Genomic DNA, 19,531 nt, shown 5'->3' on the forward strand with positions numbered 1-19,531 from the left:
GAGGTATAAGTTTGTTGAGTATTCCTGGTACATTATATGTGAGGGTATTGATTGAGAGGGTGAAGGCATGTACAGAGCATCAGATTGGGGAAGAGCAGTGTGGTTTCAGAAGTGGTAGAGGATGTGTGGATCAGGTGTTTGCTTTGAAGAATGTATGTGAGAAATACTTAGAAAAGCAAATGGATTTGTATGTAGCATTTATGGATCTGGAGAAGACATATGATAGAGTTGATATAGATGCTCTGTGGAAGGTCGTTAGAAGCAAAGTTTTTATCGAGGATGTAAGGCATGTGTACATGTAGGAAGAGAGGAAAGTGATTGGTTCTCAGTGAATGTTGATTTGCGGCAGGGGTGCGTGATGTCTCCATGGTTGTTTAATTTGTTTATGGATGGGGTTGTTAGGGAGGTGAATGCAAGAATTTTGGAAAGAGGGGCAAGTATGCAGTCTTGTGGATGAAAGAGGTTGGGAAGTGAGTCAGTTGTTGTTTGCTGATGATACAGCCCTGGTGGCTGATTCATGTGAGAAACTGTAGAAGCTGGTGACTGAGTTTGGTAAAGTGTGTGAAAGAAGGAAGCTGAGAGTAGATGTGAATAAGAGCAATCGGTACAGTAGGGTTGAGGGACAAGTCAACTGGGAGGTAAGTTTGAATGGAGAAAAACTGGAGGAAGTAAAATGTTTTAGATATCTGGGAGTGGATTTGGCAGCGGATGGAACCATGGAAGCGGAAGTGAATCATAGGGTGGGGTGGGGTGGGGGTGGGGGTGGGGGGTGGGTGGGGGGGGGTGGGGGGGGGGGGCAAAAGTTTTGGGAGCATTGAAGAATGTGTGGAAGTCGAGAATGTTATCTTGGAAAGCAAAAATGGGTACGTTTGAAGGAATAGTGGTTCCAACAATGATATATGGTTGCAAGGCGTGGGCTATAGATAGAGTTGTGCGGAGGAGGGTGGATGTGCTGGAAATGAGATGTTTGAGGACAATATGTGGTGTGAGGTGGTTTGATCGATTAAGTAATGAAAGGGTAAGAGAGATGTAATAAAAAGAGTGTAGTTGAGAGAGCAGAAGAGGGTGTTTTGAAATGGTTGGGTCACATGGAGAGAATAAGTGAGGAAAGATTGACCTAGAGAATATATGTGTCAGAGGTGGAGGGAACGAGGAGAAGTGGGAGACCAAATTGGAGGTGGAAAGATGGAGTGAAAAAGATTTTGAGTGATCAGGGCCTAAACATGCAGGAGGGTGAAAGGCGTGCAAGGAATAGAGTAAATTGGAACTCATATTCTCACATTTTCATTTTTCACTATCTATCCCCATAATTGCAGCTGTACTTTGCGAGTTCATTATCAGTGCTGCTTATTTATTCTTTTTTTTTTTTTTACTTATCCTGACATATGTAAATTTGGAATTCACATCTGTACATCAGAATTCAGACAGATGCTCCTCTGTGGAAGCTTTTTCATACTCGTGCTAAAAAATTTTCCAGTTTTCAGAAGACCCATTTTTTCTCTCGTGGGACTACTGTTGACCTTAGGTTTCCCATTACCTTTCATACTGTACTATACTCCCAAAATACCGAAACTCATCCACAGCTTTCAGTTTTTAATACATCAACTCATATTACATGAAGGTTTCCCCATTCCTTTCAAAAGACTAGTCTTACCATTATTACCACTTGCTTTCAGTTATATACTTAAGGAGGGCAGACTACCAGCTCTCCTAATTCAAGTATCAGCAGAGCATCATTTTGAGTAAATTTTTTTTTTTTTTTTTTTTTTTTTTAATACTTTGTCGCTGTCTCCCGCGTTTGCGAGGTAGCGCAAGGAAACAGACGAAAGAAATGGCCCAACCCCCCCCCATACACATGTATATACATACGTCCACACACGCAAATATACATACCTACACAGCTTTCCATGGTTTACCCCAGACACTTCACATGCCCTGATTCAACCCACTGACAGCACGTCAACCCCGGTATACCACATCGATCCAATTCACTCTATTTCTTGCCCTCCTTTCACCCTCCTGCATGTTCAGGCCCCGATCACACAAAATCTTTTTCACTCCATCTTTCCACCTCCAATTTGGTCTCCCACTTCTCCTCGTTCCCCCCACCCCCGACACATATATCCTCTTGGTCAATCTTTCCTCACTCATTCTCTCCATGTGCCCAAACCATTTCAAAACACCCTCTTCTGCTCTCTCAACCATGCTCTTTTTATTTCCACACATCTCTCTTACCCTCACATTACTTACTCGATCAAACCACCTCACACCACACATTGTCCTCAAACATCTCATTTCCAGCACATCCATCCTCCTGCGCACAACTCTATCCATAGCCCACGCCTCGCAACCATCCAACATTGTTGGAACCACTAATTCCTTCAAACATACCCATTTTTGCTTTCCAAGATAATGTTCTTGACTTCCACACATTCTTCAAGGCTCCCAGAATTTTCGCCCCCTCCCCCACCCTATGATCCACTTCCGCTTCCATGGTTCCATCCGCTGCCAGATCCACTCCCAGATATCTAAAACACTTTACTTCCTCCAGTTTTTCTCCATTCAAACTTACCTCCCAATTGACTTGACCCTCAACCCTACTGTACCTAATAACCTTGCTCTTATTCACATTTACTCTTAACTTTCTTCTTTCACACACTTTACCAAACTCAGTCACCAGCTTCTGCAGTTTCTCACATGAATCAGCCACCGGTGCTGCATCATCAGCAAACAACAACTGACTCACTTCCCAAGCTCTCTCATCCCCCAACAGACTTCATACTTGCCCCTCTTTCCAAAACTCTTGCATTCACCTCCCTAACAACCCCATCAATAAACAAATTAAACAACCATGGAGACATCACACACACCTGCCGCAAACCTACATTCACTGAGAACCAATCACTTTCCTCTCTTCCTACATGTACACATGCCTTTCATCCTCGATAAAAACTTTTCACTGCTTCTAACTACTTGCCTCCCACACCATATATTCTTAATACCTGCCACAGAGCATCTATATCAACTCTATCATATGCCTTCTCCAGATCCATAAATGCTACATACAAATCCATTTGCTTTTCTAAGTATTTCTCACATACATTCTTCAAAGCAAACACCTGATCCACACATCCTCTACCACTTCTGAAACCACACTGCTCTTCCCCAATCCGATGCTCTGTACATGCCTTCACCCTCTCAATCAATACCCTCCCATATAATTTACCAGGAATACTCAACAAACTTATACCTCTGTAATTTGAGCACTCACTCTTATCCCCTTTGCCTTTGTACAATGGCACTATGCACGCATTCCGCCAATCCTCAGGCACCTCACCATGAGTCATACATACATTAAATAACCTTACCAACCAGTCAATAATACAGTCACCCCCTTTTTTAATAAATTCCACTGCAATACCATCCAAACCTGCTGCCTTGCCGGCTTTCATCTTCCGCAAAGCTTTTACTACCTCTTCTCTGTTTACCAAATCATTTTCCCTAACCCTCTCACTTTGCACACCACCTCGACCAAAACGCCCTATATCTGCCACTCTGTCATCAAACACATTCAACAAACCTTCAAAATACTCACTCCATCTCTTTCTCACATCACCACTACTTGTTATCACCTCCCCATTTGCGCCCTTCACTGAAGTTCCCATTTGCTCCCTTGTCTTACGCACTTTATTTACCTCCTTCCAGAACATCTTTTTATTCTCCCTAAAATTTAATGATACTCTCTCACCCCAACTCTCATTTGCCCTCTTTTTCACCTCTTGCACCTTTCTCTTGACCTCCTGTCTCTTTCTTTTATACATCTCCCACTCAATTGCATTTTTTCCCTGCAAAAATCGTCCAAATACCTCTCTCTTCTCTTTCACTAATAATCTTACTTCTTCATCCCACCACTCACTACCCTTTCTAATCAACCCACCTCCCACTCTTCTCATGCCACAAGCATCTTTTGTGCAAGCCATCACTGATTCCCTAAATACATCCCATTCCTCCCCCACTCCCCTTACTTCCATTGTTCTCACCTTTTTCCATTCTGTACTCAGTCTCTCCTGGTACTTCCTCACACAAGTCTCCTTCCCAAGCTCACTTACTCTCACCACCCTCTTCACCCCAACATTCACTCTTCTTTTCTGAAAACCCATACAAATCTTCACCTTAGCCTCCACAAGATAATGATCAGACATCCCTCCAGTTGCACCTCTCAGCACATTAACATCCAAAAGTCTCTCTTTCGTGCGCCTGTCAATTAACACGTAATCCAATAACGCTCTCTGGCCATCTCTCCTACTTACATACGTATACTTATGTATATCTCGCTTTTTAAACCAGGTATTCCCAATCACTAGTCCTTTTTCAGCACATAAATCTACAAGCTCTTCACCATTTCCATTTACAACACTGAACACCCCATGTATACCAATTATTCCCTTAACTGCCACATTACTCACCTTTGCGTTCAAATCACCCATCACTATAACCCGGTCTCGTGCATCAAAACCACTAACACACTCATTCAGCTGCTCCCAAAACACTTGCCTCTCATGATCTTTCTTCTCATGCCCAGGTGCATATGCACCAATAATCACCCATCTCTCTCCATCAACTTTCAGTTTTACCCATATTAATCGAGAATTTACTTTCTTACATTCTATCACATACTCCCACGACTCCTGTTTCAGGAGTACTGCTACTCCTTCCCTTGCTCTTGTCCTCTCACTAACCCCTGACTTATATATATATATATATATATATATATATATATATATATATATATATATATATATACATATATCCCTGGGGATAGGGGAAAAAGAATACTTCCCACGTATTCCCTGCGTGTCGTACAAGGCGACTAAAAGGGAAGGGAGCGGGGGGCTGCAAATCCTCCCCTCTCATTTTTTTTAATTTTCCAAAAGAAGGAACAGAGAAGGGGGCCAAGTGAGGATATTCCCTCAAAGGCCCAGTCCTCTGTTCTTAACGCTACCTCGCTAATGCGGGAAATGGCGAATGGTATGAAAGAAAGATATATAAGGTGAATGCAAGAGTTTTGGAAAGAGGGGCAAGTATGAAGTCTGTTGTGGATGAGAGAGCTTGGGAAGTGAGTCAGTTGTTGTTCGCTGATGACACAGCACTGGTGGCTGATTCATGTGAGAAACTGCAGAAGCTGGTGACTGAGTTTGGTAAAGTGTGTTAAAGAAGAAAGGTAAGAGTAAATGTGAATAAGGGCAAAGTTATTAGGTACAGTATGGTTGAGGGTCAAGTCAATTGGGAGGTAAGTTTGAATGGAGAAAAACTGGAGGAAGTAAAGTGTTTTAGATATCTGGGAGTGGATCTGGCAGCGGATGGAACCATGGAAGCGGAAGTGAATCATAGGGTGGGGGAGGGGGCGAAAATCCTGGGAGCCTTGAAGAATGTGTGGAAGTCGAGAACATTATCTCGGAAAGCAAAAATGGGTATGTTTGAAGGAATAGTGGTTCCAACAATGTTGTATGGTTGTGAGGCGTGGGCTATGGATAGAGTTGTACGCAGGAGGGTGGATGTGATGGAAATGAGATGTTTGAGGACAATGTGTGGTGTGAGGTGGTTTGATCGAGTAAGTAATGTAAGGGTAAGAGAGGTGTGTGGAAATAAAAAGAGCGTGGTTGAGAGAGCAGAAGAGGGTGTTTTGAAATGGTTTGGGCACATGGAGAGAATGAGTGAGGAAAGATTGACCAAGAGGATGTGTGTGTCGGGGGTGGGGGGAACGAGGAGAAGTGGGAGACCAAATTGGAGGTGGAAAGATGGAGTGGAAAAGATTTTGAGTGATTGGGGCCTGAACATGCAGGAGGGTGAAAGGCGGGCAAGGAATAGAGTGAATTGGATCGATGTGGTATACCGGGGTTGACGTGCTGTCAGTGGATTGAATCAGGGCATGTGAAGCGTCTGGGGTAAACCATGGAAAGTTGTGTGGGGCCTGGATGTGGAAAGGGAGCTGTGGTTTCGGGCATTACTGCATGACATGAGGGGGGAGGGGGATGGTATTCCATGTGTGGCGAGGTGGCGATGGGAAATGAATAAAGGCAAATAGTGTGAATTGTGTGCATGGGTATATATGTATGTGTCTGTGTGTGTATATATATGTGAATATTGAGATGTATAGGTATGTATATTTGCGTGTGTGGACGTGTATGTATATACATGTGTATGGGGGTGGGTTGGGCCATTTCTTTCGTCTGTTTCCTTGTGCTACCTCGCAAACGCGGGAGACAGCGACAAAGCAAAATAATAATAAAAATAATATATATATATATATATATGTATATATATATATATATATATATATATATATATATATATATATATATATGTATAATTTCTTTTTTCTTTCATACTATTCGCCATTTCCCACGTTAGTGAGGTAGTGTTAAGAACAGGGGACTGGGCCTTTGAGGGAATATCCTCATCTGGCCCCCTTCTCTGTTCCTTCTTTGGGAAAAAAAAAAAAAAAAAAAAAGAGGGGAGGATTTCCAGCCCCCCCTGCTCCCTTCCCTTTTAGTCGCCTTTTACGACACGCAGGGAATACGTGGGAAGTATTCTTTCTCCCCTATACATATATATATTATACATATACTTAATCCACCTGAAGGAATAGGGAATGAAATTACCGATAAAAAATCTATCTTCCAGTTTCTTCTTTTATTCCTTGAAGTTTGTCTACAAAATATCTTTGAGTCATTCATATTAAGTCCTTTACCTTTGCATTTCATGGAAAATCAAGATATCATTAAGTATTGTGTGAACTGTTCAGTTAGCATCTTGACTCCAAAATATTGTCTGGATGTCAATGTAGAACATTTCTTACTATTATTTTCATTATGTTTATCATATGATGGTTGTAACTAATCCAATGATGCTCATTCTCCTACTGCTTATACCAAGATTAATAATGACCGCCATATCTTTACTTAGCTTGCCAATATATGTGCATTACAGATGTGCTGATCCGGATATCAAAAGTAGGTCTGTGTGGGTCAGACCTTTCCATGGTGTACAAGGGAAGGTTGGCAGACCAGCTTGTATCACAACCTACTGGAGTTGGCCATGAGGCTTCAGGGACCATTGTCAAGTGTGGTCCTGCTGTCAAGAAACTCAAGTCAGGTGAGATCATGTGTGTGATGAAAGGTGTGGAGCAGCTGTCCAATCACTGTGTTCCCTCTGATAAATTATTTGATTTGGAACAGCATGCCAGAAAACATGTATTATTAATTTCATTACTCTTGATCACTGTTTCCCTCATCAGGGAGACAGTGCCAGGAAACAGACGAAGAAAGACCCACCCACTAATATACAAAAACATATATATTTTTTTATTTTCCATACTATTCGCCATTTCCCGCGTTAGCGAGGTAGCGTTAAGAACAGAGAACTGGGCCTTTAAGGGAATATCCTCACCTGGCCCCCTTCTCTGTTCCTTCTTTTGGAAAATCAAAAAAAAATGAGAGGGGAGGATTTCCAGCCCCCCGCTCCCTTCCCTTTTAGTCGCCTTGTACGACACGCAGGGAATACGTGGGAAGTATTCTTTCTCCCCTATCCCCAGGGATATAAGACAAGGGAGCAAATGGGAACTTCAGTGAAGGGCGCAAATGGGGAGGTGATAACAAGTAGTGGTGATGTGAGAAGGAGATGGAGTGAGTATTTTGAAGGTTTGTTGAATGTGTTTGATGATAGAGTGGCAGATATAGGGTGTTTTGGTCGAGGTGGTGTGCAAAGTGCGAGGGTTAAGGAAAATGAGTTGGTAAACAGAGAAGAGGTAGTAAAAGCTTTGCAGAAGATGAAAGCCGGCAAGGCAGCAGATTTGGATGGTATTGCAGTGGAATTTATTAAAAAAGGGGGTGACTGTATTGTTGACTGGTTGGTAAGGTTATTTAATGTATGTATGACTCATGGTGAGGTGCCTGAGGATTGGTGGAATGCGTGCATAGTGCCAGTGTACAAAGGCAAAGGGGATAAGAGTGAGTGCTCAAATTACAGAGGTATAAGTTTGTTGAGTATTCCTGGCAAATTATATGGGAGGGTATTGATTGAGAGGGTGAAGGCATGTACAGAGCATCAGATTGGGGAAGAGCAGTGTGGTTTCAGAAGTGGTAGAGGATGTGTGGATCAGGTGTTTGCTTTGAAGAATGTATGCGAGAAATACTTAGAAAAGCAAATGGATTTGTATGTAGCATTTATGGATCTGGAGAAGGCATATGATAGAGTTGATAGAGATGCTCTGTGGAAGGTATTAAGAATATATGGTGTGGGAGGAAAGTTGTTAGAAGCAGTGAAAAGTTTTTATCGAGGATGTAAGGCATGTGTACGTGTAGGAAGAGAGGAAAGTGATTGGTTCTCAGTGAATGTAGGTTTGCGGCAGGGGTGTGTGATGTCTCCATGGTTGTTTAATTTGTTAATGGATGGGGTTGTTAGGGAGGTGAATGCAAGAGTTTTGGAAAGAGGGGCAAGTATGAAGTCTGTTGGGGATGAGAGAGCTTGGGAAGTGAGTCAGTTGTTGTTCGCTGATGATACAGCGCTGGTGGCTGATTCATGTGAGAAACTGCAGAAGCTGGTGACTGAGTTTGGTAAAGTGTGTGAAAGAAGAAAGTTAAGAGTAAATGTGAATAAGAGCAAGGTTATTAGGTAAAATAGGGCTGAGGGTCAATTCAATTGGGAGGTGAGTTTGAATGGAGAAAAACTGGAGGAAGTGAAGTGTTTTAGATATCTGGGAGTGGATCTGGCAGCGGATGGAACCATGGAAGCGGAAGTGGATCATAGGGTGGGGGAGGGGGCGAAAATTCTGGGAGCCTTGAAGAATGTGTGGAAGTCGAGAACATTATCTCGGAAAGCAAAAATGGGTATGTTTGAAGGAATAGTGGTTCCAACAATGTTGTATGGTTGCGAGGCGTGGACTATGGATAGAGTTGTGCGCAGGAGGATGGATGTGCTGGAAATGAGATGTTTGAGGACAATGTGTGGTGTGAGGTGGTTTGATCGAGTAAGTAACGTAAGGGTAAGAGAGATGTGTGGAAATAAAAAGAGCGTGGTTGAGAGAGCAGAAGAGGGTGTTTTGAAATGGTTTGGTCACATGGAGAGAATGAGTGAGGAAAGATTGACCAAGAGGATATATGTGTCGGAGGTGGAGGGAACGAGGAGAAGAGGGAGACCAAATTGGAGGTGGAAAGATGGAGTGAAAAAGATTTTGTGTGATCGGGGCCTGAACATGCAGGAGGGTGAAAGGAGGGCAAAGAATAGAGTGAATTGGAGCGATGTGGTATACCGGGTTTGACGTGCTGTCAGTGGATTGAATCAAAGCATGTGTATGGGGGTGGGTTGGGCCATTTCTTTCGTCTGTTTCCTTGCGCTACCTCGCAAACGCGGGAGACAGCGACAATGCAAAAAAAAAAAAAAAAAAAATATATATATATATATATATATATATATAACTTTCTAAAATGGGAAACAGAAGAGGAGTCACGCGGGGAGTGCTCATACTCCTCGAAGGCTCAGATTGGGGTGCCTAAATGTGTGTGGATGTAACCAAGATGTGAAAAAAGGAGAGATAGGTAGTATGTTTGAGGAAAGGAACCTGGATGTTTTGGCTCTGAGTGAAACGAAGCTCAAGGGTGAAGGGGAAGAGTGGTTTGGGAATGTCTTGGGAGCAAAGTCAGGGGTTAGTGAGAGGACAAGAGCAAGGGAAGGAGTAGCAGTACTCCTGAAACAGGAGTTGTGGGAGTACATGATAGAATGTAAGAAAGTAAATTCTCGATTAATATGGGTAAAACTGAAAGTTGATGGAGAGAGATGGGTGATTATTGGTGCATATGCACCTGGGCATGAGAAGAAAGATCATGAGAGGCAAGTGTTTTGGGAGCAGCTGAATGAGTGTGTTAGTGGTTTTGATGCACGAGACCGGGTTATAGTGATGGGTGATTTGAATGCAAAGGTGAGTAATGTGGCAGTTGAGGGAATAAGTGGTATACATGGGGTGTTCAGTGTTGTAAATGGAAATGGTGAAGAGCTTGTAGATTTATGTGCTGAAAAAGGACTGATGATTGGGAATACCTGGTTTAAAAAGCGAGTTATACATAAGTATAATTATGTAAGTAGGAGAGATGGCCAGAGAGCGTTATTGGATTACGTGTTAATTGACAGGCGCACGAAAGAGAGACTTTTGGATGTTAATGTGCTGAGAGGTGCAACTGGAGGGATGTCTGATCATTATCTTGTGGAGGCTAAGGTGAAGATTTGTATGGGTTTTCAGAAAAAAAGAGTGAATGTTGGGGTGAAGAGGGTGGCGAGAGTAAGTGAGCTTGGGAAGGAGACTTGTGTGAGGAAGTACCAGGAGAGACTGAGTACAGAATGGAAAAAGGTGAGAACAATGGAAGTAAGGGGAGTGGGGGAGGAATGGGATGTATTTAGGGAATCAGTGATAGATTGCGCAAAAGATGCTTGTGGCATGAGAAGAGTGGGAGGTGGGTTGATTAGAAAGGGTAGTGAGTGGTGGGATGAAGAAGTAAGAGTATTAGTGAAAGAGAAGAGAGAGGTATTTGGACGATTTTTGCAGGGGAAAAATGCAGTTGAGTGGGAGACGTATAAAAGAAAGAGACAGGAGGTCAAGAGAAAGGTGCAAGAGGTGAAAAAAAGGGCAAATGAGAGTTGGGGTGAGAGAGTATCATCAAATTTTAGGGAGAATAAAAAGATGTTCTGGAAGGAGGTAAATAAAGTGCGTAAGACAAGGGAGCAAATGAGAACTTCAGTGAAGGGCGCAAATGGGGAGGTGATAACAAGTAGTGGTGATGTGAGAAGGAGATGGAGTGAGTATTTTGAAGGTTTGTTGAATGTGTTTGATGATAGAGTGGCAGATATAGGGTGTTTTGGTCGAGGTGGTGTGCAAAGTGAGAGGGTTAGGGAAAATGATTTGGTAAACAGAGGTAGTAAAAGCTTTGCGGAAGATGAAAGCCGGCAAGTCAGCAGGTTTGGATGGTATTGCAGTGGAATTTATCAAAAAAGGGGGTGACTGTATTGTTGACTGGTTGGTAAGGTTATTTAATGTATGTATGACTCACGGTGAGGTGCCTGAGGATTGGCGGAATGCGTGCATAGTGCCATTGTACAAAGGCAAAGGGGATAAGAGTGAGTGCTCAAATTACAGAGGTATAAGTTTGTTGAGTATTCCTGGCAAATTATATGGGAGGGTATTGATTGAGAGGGTGAAGGCATGTACAGAGCATCAGATTGGGGAAGAGCAGTGTGGTTTCAGAAGTGGTAGAGGATGTGTGGATCAGGTGTTTGCTTTGAAGAATGTATGTGAGAAATACTTAGAAAAGCAAATGGATTTGTATGTAGCATTCATGGATCTGGAGAAGGCATATGATAGAGTTGATAGAGATGCTCTGTGATAATGTTCAGGCCCCAATCACACAAAATCTTTTTCACTCCATCTTTCCACCCCCAATTTGGTCTCCCACTTCTCCTCGCTCCCTCCACCTCCGACACATATATCCTCTTGGTCAATCTTTCCTCACTCATTCTCTCCATGTGCCCAAACCATTTCAAAACACCCTCTTCTGCTCTCTCAACCACACTCTTTTTATTTCCACACATCTCTCTTACCCTTACATTACTTACTCGATCAAACCACCTCACACCACACATTGTCCTCAAACATCTCATTTCCAGCACATCCACCCTCCTGCGCACAACTCTATCCATAGCCCACGCCTCGCAACCATACAACATTGTTGGAACCACTATTCCTTCAAACATACCCATTTTTGCTTTCCGAGATAATGTTCTCGACTTCCACACATTCTTCAATGCTCCCAGGATTTTCGCCCCCTCCCCCACCCTATGATTCACTTCCGCTTCCATGGTTCCATCCGCTGCCAGATCCACTCCCAGATATCTAAAACACTTCACTTCCTCCAGTTTTTCTCCATTCAAACTTTCCTCCCAATTGACTTGACCCTCAACCCTACTGTACCTAATAACCTTGCTCTTATTCACATTTACTCTTACCTTTCTTCTTTCACACACTTTACCAAACTCAGTCACCAGCTTCTGCAGTTTCTCACATGAATCAGCCACCAGCGCTGTATCATCAGCGAACAACAACTGACTCACTTCCCAAGCTCTCTCATCCCCCAACAGACTTCAAACTTGCCCCTCTTTCCAAAACTCTTGCATTCACCTCCCTAACAACCCCATCCATAAACAAATTAAACAACCATGGAGACATCACACACCCCTGCCGCAAACCTACATTCACTGAGAACCAATTACTTTCCTCTCTTCCTACACGTGCACATGCCTTATATCCTCGATAAAAACTTTTCACTGCTTCTAACTACTTGCCTCCCACACCATATATTCTTAATACCTTCCACAGAGCATCTATATCACTCTATCATATGCCTTCTCCAGATCCATAAATGCTACATACAAATTCATTTGCTTTTCTAAGTATTTCTCACATACATTCTCAAAGCAAACACCTGATCCACACATCCTCTACCACTCCTGAAACCACACTGCTCTTCCCCAGTCTGATGCTCTGTACATGCCTTCACCCTCTCAATCAATACCCTCCCATATAATTTACCAGGAATACTCAACAAACTTATACCTCTGTAATTTGAGCACTCACTCTTATCCCCTTTGCCTTTGTACAATGGCACTATGCACGCATTCCGCCAATCCTCAGGCACCTCACCATGAGTCATACATACATTAAATAACCTTACCAACCAGTCAACAATACAGTCACCCCCTTTTTTAATAAATTCCACTGCAATACCATCCAAACCTGCTGCCTTGCCGGCTTTCATCTTCCGCAAAGCTTTTACTACCTCTTCTCTGTTTACCAAATCATTTTCCCTAACCCTCTCACTTTGCACACCACCTCGACCAAGACACCCTATATCTGCCACTCTATCATCAAACACATTCAACAAACCTTCAAAATACTCGCTCAATCTCCTTCTCACATCACCACTACTTGTCATCACCTCCCCATTAGCGCCCTCCACTGAAGTTCCCATTTGCTCCCTTGTCTTATGCACTTTATTTACCTCCTTCCAGAACATCTTTTTATTCTCCCTAAGATACTCTCTCACCCCAACTCTCATTTGCCCTCTTTTTATATATATATATATATATACCTGGGAATACCTGGTTTAAAAAGCGAGATATACATAAGTATACTTATGTAAGTAGGAGAGATGGCCAGAGAGCGTTATTGGATTACGTGTTAATTGACATGCGTGCGAAAGAGAGACTTTTGGATGTCAATGTGCTGAGAGGTGCAACTGGAGGGATGTCTGATCATTATCTTGTGGAGGCTAAGGTGAAGATTAGTATGGGTTTTCAGAAAAGAAGAGTGAATGTTGGGGTGAAGAAGGTGGTGAGAGTAAGTGAGCTTGGGAAGGAGACCTGTGTGAGGAAGTACCAGGAGAGACTGTGTACAGAATGGAAAAAGGTGAGAACAATGGAAGTAAGGGGAGTGGGGGAGGAATGGGATGTATTTAGGGAATCAGTGATGGATTGCGCAAAAGATGCTTGTGGCATGAGAAGAGTGGGAGGTGGGCTGTTTAGAAAGGGTAGTGAGTGGTGGGATGAAGAAGTAAGAGTATTAGTGAAAGAGAAGAGGGAGGCATTTGGACGATTTTTGCAGGGAAAAAATGAAATTGAGTGGGAGAAGTATAAAAGAAAGAGACAAGAGGTCAAGAGAAAGGTGCAAGAGGTGAAAAAAAGGGCAAATGAGAGTTGGGGTGAGAGACTATCAGTAAATTTTAGGGAGAATAAAAAGATGTTCTGGAAGGAGGTAAATAGGGTGCGTAAGACAAGGGAGCAAATGGGAACTTCAGTGAAGGGCGTAAATGGGGAGGTGATAACAAGTAGTGGTGATGTGAGAAGGAGATGGAATGAGTATTTTGAAGGTTTGTTGAATGTGTCTGATGACAGAGTGGCAGATATAGGGTGTTTTGGTCGAGGTGGTGTGCAAAGTGAGAGGGTTAGGGAAAATGATTTGGTAAACAGAGAAGAGGTAGTAAAAGCTTTGCGGAAGATGAAAGCCGGCAAGGCAGCAGGTTTGGATGGTATTGCAGTGGAATTTATAAAAAAAGGGGGTGACTGTATTGTTGACTGGTTGGTAAGGTTATTTAATGTATGTATGACTCATGGTGAGGTGCCTGAGGATTGGCGGAATGCGTGCATAGTGCCATTGTACAAAGGCAAAGGGGATAAGAGTGAGTGCTCAAATTACAGAGGTATAAGTTTGTTGAGTATTCCTGGTAAATTATATGGGAGGGTATTGATTGAGAGGGTGAAGGCATGTACAGAGCATCAGATTGGGGAAGAGCAGTGTGGTTTCAGAAGTGGTAGAGGATGTGTGGATCAGGTGTTTGCTTTGAAGAATGTATGTGAGAAATACTTAGAAAAGCAAATGGATTTGTATGTAGCATTTATGGATCTGGAGAAGGCATATGATAAGAGTTGATAGAGATGCTCTGTGGAAGGTATTAAGAATATATGGTGTGGGAGGCAAGTTGTTAGAAGCAGTGAAAAGTTTTTATCGAGGATGTAAGGCATGTGTACGTGTAGGAAGAGAGGAAAGTGATTGGTTCTCAGTGAATGTAGGTTTGCGGCAGGGGTGTGTGATGTCTCCATGGTTGTTTAATTTGTTTATGGATGGGGTTGTTAGGGAGGTAAATGCAAGAGTCTTGGAAAGAGGGGCAAGTATGAAGTCTGTTGGGGATGAGAGAGCTTGGGAAGTGAGTCACTTGTTGTTCGCTGATGATACAGCGCTGGTGGCGGATTCATGTGAGAAACTGCAGAAGCTGGTGACGGAGTTTGGTAAAGTGTGTGGAAGAAGAAAGTTAAGAGTAAATGTGAATAAGAGCAAGGTTATTAGGTACAGTAGGGTTGAGGGTCAAGTCAATTGGGAGGTGAGTTTGAATGGAGAAAAACTGGAGGAAGTGAAGTGTTTTAGATATCTGGGAGTGGATCTGTCAGCGGATGGAACCATGGAAGCGGAAGTGGATCATAGGGTGGGGGAGGGGGCAAAAATTTTGGGAGCCTTGAAAAATGTGTGGAAGTCGAGAACATTATCCCGGAAAGCAAAAATGGGTATGTTTGAAGGAATAGTGGTTCCAACAATGTTGTATGGTTGCGAGGCGTGGGCTATGGATAGAGTTGTGCGCAGGAGGATGGATGTGCTGGAAATGAGATGTTTGAGGACAATGTGTGGTGTGAGGTGGTTTGATCGAGTAAGTAACGTAAGGGTAAGAGAGATGTGTGGAAATAAAAAGAGCGTGGTTGAGAGAGCAGAAGAGGGTGTTTTGAAGTGGTTTGGGCACATGGAGAGAATGAGTGAGGAAAGATTGACCAAGAGGATATATGTGTCGGAGGTGGAGGGAACGAGGAGAAGAGGGAGACCAAATTGGAGGTGGAAAGATGGAGTGAAAAGGATTTTGTGTGATCGGGGCCTGAACATGCAGGAGGGTGAAAGGAGGGCAAGGAATAGAGTGAATTGGAGCGATGTGGTATACAGGGGTTGACGTGCTGTCAGTGGATTGAATCAAGGCATGTGAAGCGTCCGGGGTAAACCATGGAAAGCTGTGTAGGTATGTATATTTGCGTGTGTGGACGTATGTATGTACATGTGTATGGGGGGGGGTTGGGCCATTTCTTTCGTCTGTTTCCTTGCGCTACCTCGCAAACGCGGGAGACAGCGACGAGGTATAAAAAAAAAAAAAAAAAAAATATTTCCCACGTTTGCGAGGTATTGCAAGGAAACAGACGAAAGAAATGGCCCAACCCACCCACATACACATGTATATACATACAAGTCCACACACACAAATATACATACCTATACATCTCAATGTACACATATATATACACACACAGACACATACATATATACCCATGCACACAATTCACACTGTCTGCCTTTATTCATTCCCATCGCCATCTCGCCACACATGGAATACCATCCCCCTCCCCCCCTCATGTGTGCGAGGTAGCGCTAGGAAAAGACAACAAAGGCCCCATTCATTCACACTCAGTCTCTAGCTGTCATGCAATAATGCCCGAAACCACAGCTCCCTTTCCACATCCAGGCCCCACACAACTTTCCATGGTTTACCCCAGACGCTTCACATGCCCCGATTCAATCCACTGACAGCACGTCAACCCCGGTATACCACATTGATCCAATTCACTCTATTCCTTGCCCGCCTTTCACCCTCCTGCATGTTCAGGCCCCGATCACTCAAAATCTTTTTCACTCCATCTTTCCACCTCCAATTTGGTCTCCCACTTCTCGTTCCTCCACCTCTGACACATATATCCTCTTGGTCAATCTTTCCTCATTCATTCTCTCCATGTGCCCAAACCATTTCAAAACACCCTCTTCTGCTCTCTCAATCACGCTCTTTTTATTTCCACACATCTCTTTCACTCTTACATTACTTACTCGATCAAACCACCTCACACCACACATTGTCCTCAAACATCTCATTTCCAGCACATCCACCCTCCTGCGCACAACTCTATCCATAGCCCACGCCTCGCAACCATACAACATTGTTGGAACCACTATTCCTTCAAACATACCCATTTTTGCTTTCCGAGATAATGTTCTCGACTTCCACACATTCTTCAAGGCTCCCAGGATTTTCGCCCCCTCACCCACCCTATGATTCACTTCCGCTTCCATGGTTCCATCCGCTGCCAGGTCCACTCCCAGATATCTAAAACACTTTACTTCCTCCAGTTTTTCTCCATTCAAACTTACCTCCCAACTGACTTGACCCTCAACCCTACTGTACCTAATAACCTTGCTCTTATTCACATTTACTCTTAACTTTCTTCTTTCACACACTTTACAAAACTCAGTCACCAGCTTCTGCAGTTTCTCACATGAATCAGCCACCAGCGCTGTATCATATATATATATATATTGGAAAGGATCACAATTTTACGTGTGATCAAGATATTCCTATTCCTTGAATGGAGAAAAACTGGAGGAAGTAAAGTGTTTTAGATATCTGGGAGTGGATCTGGCAGCGGATGGAACCATGGAAGCGGAAGTGGATCATAGGGTGGGGCAGGGGGCGAAAATTCTGGGAGCCTTGAAGAATGTGTGGAAGTCGAGAACATTATCTCGGAAAGCAAAAATGGGTATGTTTGAAGGAATAGTGGTTCCAACAATGTTGTATGGTTGCGAGGCGTGGGCTATGGATAGAGTTGTGCGCAGGAGGATGAATGTGCTGGAAATGAGATGTTTGAGGACACTGTGTGGTGCGAGGTGGTTTGATTGAGTGAGTAACGTAAGGGTAAGAGAGATGTGTGGAAATAATGTGTGATAATAATGTGTGATAATAATGTGTGATAATAAGAGCGTGGTTGAGAGAGCAGAAGAGGGTGTTTTGAAGTGGTTTGGGCACATGGAGAGAATGAGTGAGGAAAGATTGACCAAGAGGATATATGTGTCGGAGGTGGAGGGAACGAGGAGAAGAGGGAGACCAAATTGGAGGTGGAAAGATGGAGTGAAAAAGATTTTGTGTGATCGGGGCCTGAACATGCAGGAGGGTGAAAGGAGGGCAAGGAATAGAGTGAATTGGAGCGATGTGGTATACCGGGGTTGACGTGCTGTCAGTGGATTGAATCAAGGCATGTGAAGCGTCTGGGGTAAACCATGGAAAGCTGTGTAGGTATGTATATTTGCGTGTGTGGACGTATGTATACACATGTGTATGGGGGGGGGGTGGGCCATTTCTTTCGTCTGTTTCCTTGCGCTACCTCGCAAACGCGGGAGACAGCGACAAAGTATAATAAAAAAAAAAAAATTATTTTCTTATCTATTTCATTACATTTATCTTATTTTTTTAAGGATATTCTCAGCAGTGGAAGGAACTTTGTTACTTAAAATATTTGGGTAAACCAGAATATTCTATTCTAATATACTTAATCGCCGTCTCCTGTGTTAGCAAGGTAGTGCAAGGAAACAGTCGAGGAATGACCCAACCTACCCACATACACATGCATATAAAAGCTCACATGCGCATATATACATACATAAATATTTCAACATATACATACATATAAATGCACAGACATATACATATATACACATGTACATATCCATACTTGCTGCCTTCATCCATTCCCATCACCATCCCGCCACACGAAAAATAGCATCCCCCCACTCCAGCGCGGCAGTGCCAGGAACAGACAAAAAAGGCCACATTCGTTCACACTCAGTCTCTAGCTGTCATGTCTAATGCACCAAAACTACGACTCCCTTTCCACATCCAGGCTCCACACACCTTTACATGGTTTACCTGACACTTCACATGCTCTGGTTCAATTCATTGACAGCACGTCAACCCCGGTATACCACATCGTGCCAATTCACTCTATTCCTTACACGCCTTTCACCCTCCTGTATGTTAAGGCCCCGATTGCTCAAAATCTTTTTCACTCCATCCTTCCACTTCCAATTTGGTCTCCCGCTTCTCCTTCTTCCCTCCATCTCTGACACATATATCCTGTCAATCTTTCCTCTCTCATTCTCTCTCAACCACTCTCTTTTTATTACCACACATCTCTCTTACCCTTTCATTATTTTACTCAATCAAACCACCTCACCACATACTGTCCTCAACCATCTCAGTTCCAACACATCCACCCTCCACACAACCCAATCTATAGCCCATGCCTTGCAACCATATAACATTGTTAGAGCCACTATTCCTTCAAACATAGCCATTTTTGCTCTCTGAGATAACGTTCTCACCTTCCACACATTCTTCAACGCTCCCAGACACTCCCAGATATCTAGAACACTTCACTTCCTCCAGTTTTTCTCCATTCAAACTTACCTTCCAATTAACTTGTCCCTTAACCCTACTGAAGCTAAACCTTGCTCTTATTCACATTTACTCTCAGCTTTCTTCTTTCACACACTTTACCAAACTCAGTTACAAACTTCTGCAGTTTCTTACCCAAATCAGCCATCAGTGCTGTATCAACAATGAACAACTGACTCATTTCCCAAGCCCTCTCATACAGAACAGACTGCATACTTGCCCCTCTTTCCACAACTCTTGCATTCACCTTCCTAACCACCCTATCCATAAACAAATTAACAACCATGGAGACATCATGCACCCCTGCCGCAAACCAACATTCACTGGGAACCAATCACTTTCCTTTCTTCCTGCTCGTACTCATGCCTTTCATCCTTGGGAAAATCTTTTCACTGCTTCTAACAACTTACCTCCCACACCATATACTCTTAAAAACCTTCCACAAAGCATCTCTATCCACTTTATCATATGCCTTATCCAGATCCATGAATGCTACATACAAATCCACTTGTTTTTTAAGTATTTCTCACATACATTCTTCACAGCAAACACTTGATCCACACATCCTCTACCACTTCTGAAACCACACTGCCCTTCCCCTATTTGATGCTATGTACGTGCCT

General features: G+C 43.2%; 1 protein-coding gene across 1 annotated transcript in view; it reads left to right on the forward strand.

Annotated features, from left to right (window-relative positions):
* Nucleotides 1-19,531, forward strand: part of LOC139766690 (sorbitol dehydrogenase-like) — a 62,883-nt gene that overhangs the window by 20,962 nt on the left and 22,390 nt on the right. The window contains exon 3 of the mRNA XM_071695611.1: nt 6,991-7,155. Coding sequence (XP_071551712.1) covers nt 6,991-7,155 — 165 coding nt within the window. The remainder of the gene's footprint in view (nt 1-6,990; nt 7,156-19,531) is intronic.

The sequence above is a fragment of the Panulirus ornatus genome, chromosome 58 (genome assembly GCF_036320965.1).
Source record: "Panulirus ornatus isolate Po-2019 chromosome 58, ASM3632096v1, whole genome shotgun sequence".
Taxonomy (NCBI): domain Eukaryota; kingdom Metazoa; phylum Arthropoda; class Malacostraca; order Decapoda; family Palinuridae; genus Panulirus; species Panulirus ornatus.